This window comes from Mus pahari, chromosome 9 (assembly GCF_900095145.1).
Source record: "Mus pahari chromosome 9, PAHARI_EIJ_v1.1, whole genome shotgun sequence".
NCBI lineage: Eukaryota > Metazoa > Chordata > Mammalia > Rodentia > Muridae > Mus > Mus pahari.
This window is the reverse complement of record NC_034598.1, coordinates 32,156,334-32,157,650: the sequence shown is the minus strand read 5'-3', so window position 1 is coordinate 32,157,650 and position 1,317 is coordinate 32,156,334. Positions and strand designations below refer to the sequence as shown.

Here is a 1,317-nt window from a genome sequence, read left to right as displayed (position 1 = left end):
GGGAGGCAGAGGCAGGCGGATTTCTGAGTTCGAGGCCAGCCTGGTCTACAGAGTGAGTTCCAGGACAGCCAGGACTATACAGAGAAACCCTGTCTTGAAAAAACCAAGAAAAAAAAAAAAAAAAAGAAGTAGCCCCTCCCTGTGTCTTTCTTTCTTTTTAAAAGACCAAGTTTTGTAATGTAGCCCAGGCTGGCCATGAGCTCTTGGCAATCCTCTTGCTTCAGATTCCCAGATGTTAGCTTCCACACCTAGTAAAAGCTCCTTTTCAACAAGTGAAGGTTGGGGCTGGAGAGACAGGTCATTAAGATTGGACACTGGGCCAGGCTTGGTGGCACACACCTTTAATCCCAGCACTCAGGAGGCAGAGGCAGATGGATTTCTGAGTTCGAGGCCAGCCTGGTCTACAAAGTTTGTTCCAGGACAGCCAGAGCTACACAGAGAAACCCTGTTTCAAAAAACCAAAAAAAAAAAAAAAAAAAAAAAAAAAAAAAACTTAAAGTTTAGCATAATGCTAAAATGCTTAGAATAAAATATACTAATATAATGGCATCCTTTGAAATGCATGAAAAAGCAAAATGAATTAGCGTTTATATAGATAGTAGCTATGTTATAAAGAAAATATAAACAATTTGTGGTATTGGAAAAATACCAACAATGCGTGGTATTTGCTATAGAAGAGTGCAGGGATGTTATTTATTTAGCAAAATGTTACCGTGTTTCACAGCAGAGAACTTGTAGGGTAAATGCAAGCTCGCTAAGTATTTGAAAGTATCTTTTTCTCAGACCTTATCGCATCTCTATTGATTAGAGCCAAGGAGCAATCACGGAGCGTTTGCGAAGTTTCAGCATGCATGATCTGACATCTATCCAAGGGGATGAGCCCGTGGGACACAGACCCTACCAGACTTTGCCAGAAGCAAAGAGGAAAGGCAAACAAGCCGCCGAGTCACCAGGTATGCCTGTCTGTGGTGGTGCAAGGGAGCCTTTCATAAATGGGCTAAGGGTCAGGATGAACGCCAAAGAGTACAGGGTGCTGAACTGGCGTTGCCTTGTTAACCACCACGGTTGACACAGAGGATCAAGTCGCCAGCGCTGGTCTCAGGCTTGCTGTGTAAGTGAAGCTGTCTTCAACTTCTTTGGGTTTTGGTTTGTCAAGGCAGGGTTTCTCTGCATAGCCCTGACTGCCCTGGAACTTATTCTGAACTCACAAAGATCCACCTTCCTCTGCTTCCCCAAGGGCTGGGATTAAAGATGTCCACCACCACTGTTCCCCGCCCACTACCAGTGATAATGAGTCCTGGGGAAGAGGGAAAGTCA

General features: G+C 44.4%; 1 protein-coding gene across 1 annotated transcript in view; it reads left to right on the top strand.

Annotated features, from left to right (window-relative positions):
- Reep3 (receptor accessory protein 3) overlaps positions 1-1,317 on the top strand; it is an 88,154-nt gene that overhangs the window by 76,080 nt on the left and 10,757 nt on the right. The window contains exon 6 of the mRNA XM_029542388.1: positions 809-953. Within this exon, the coding sequence (XP_029398248.1) occupies positions 809-953 (145 nt within the window). The remainder of the gene's footprint in view (positions 1-808; positions 954-1,317) is intronic.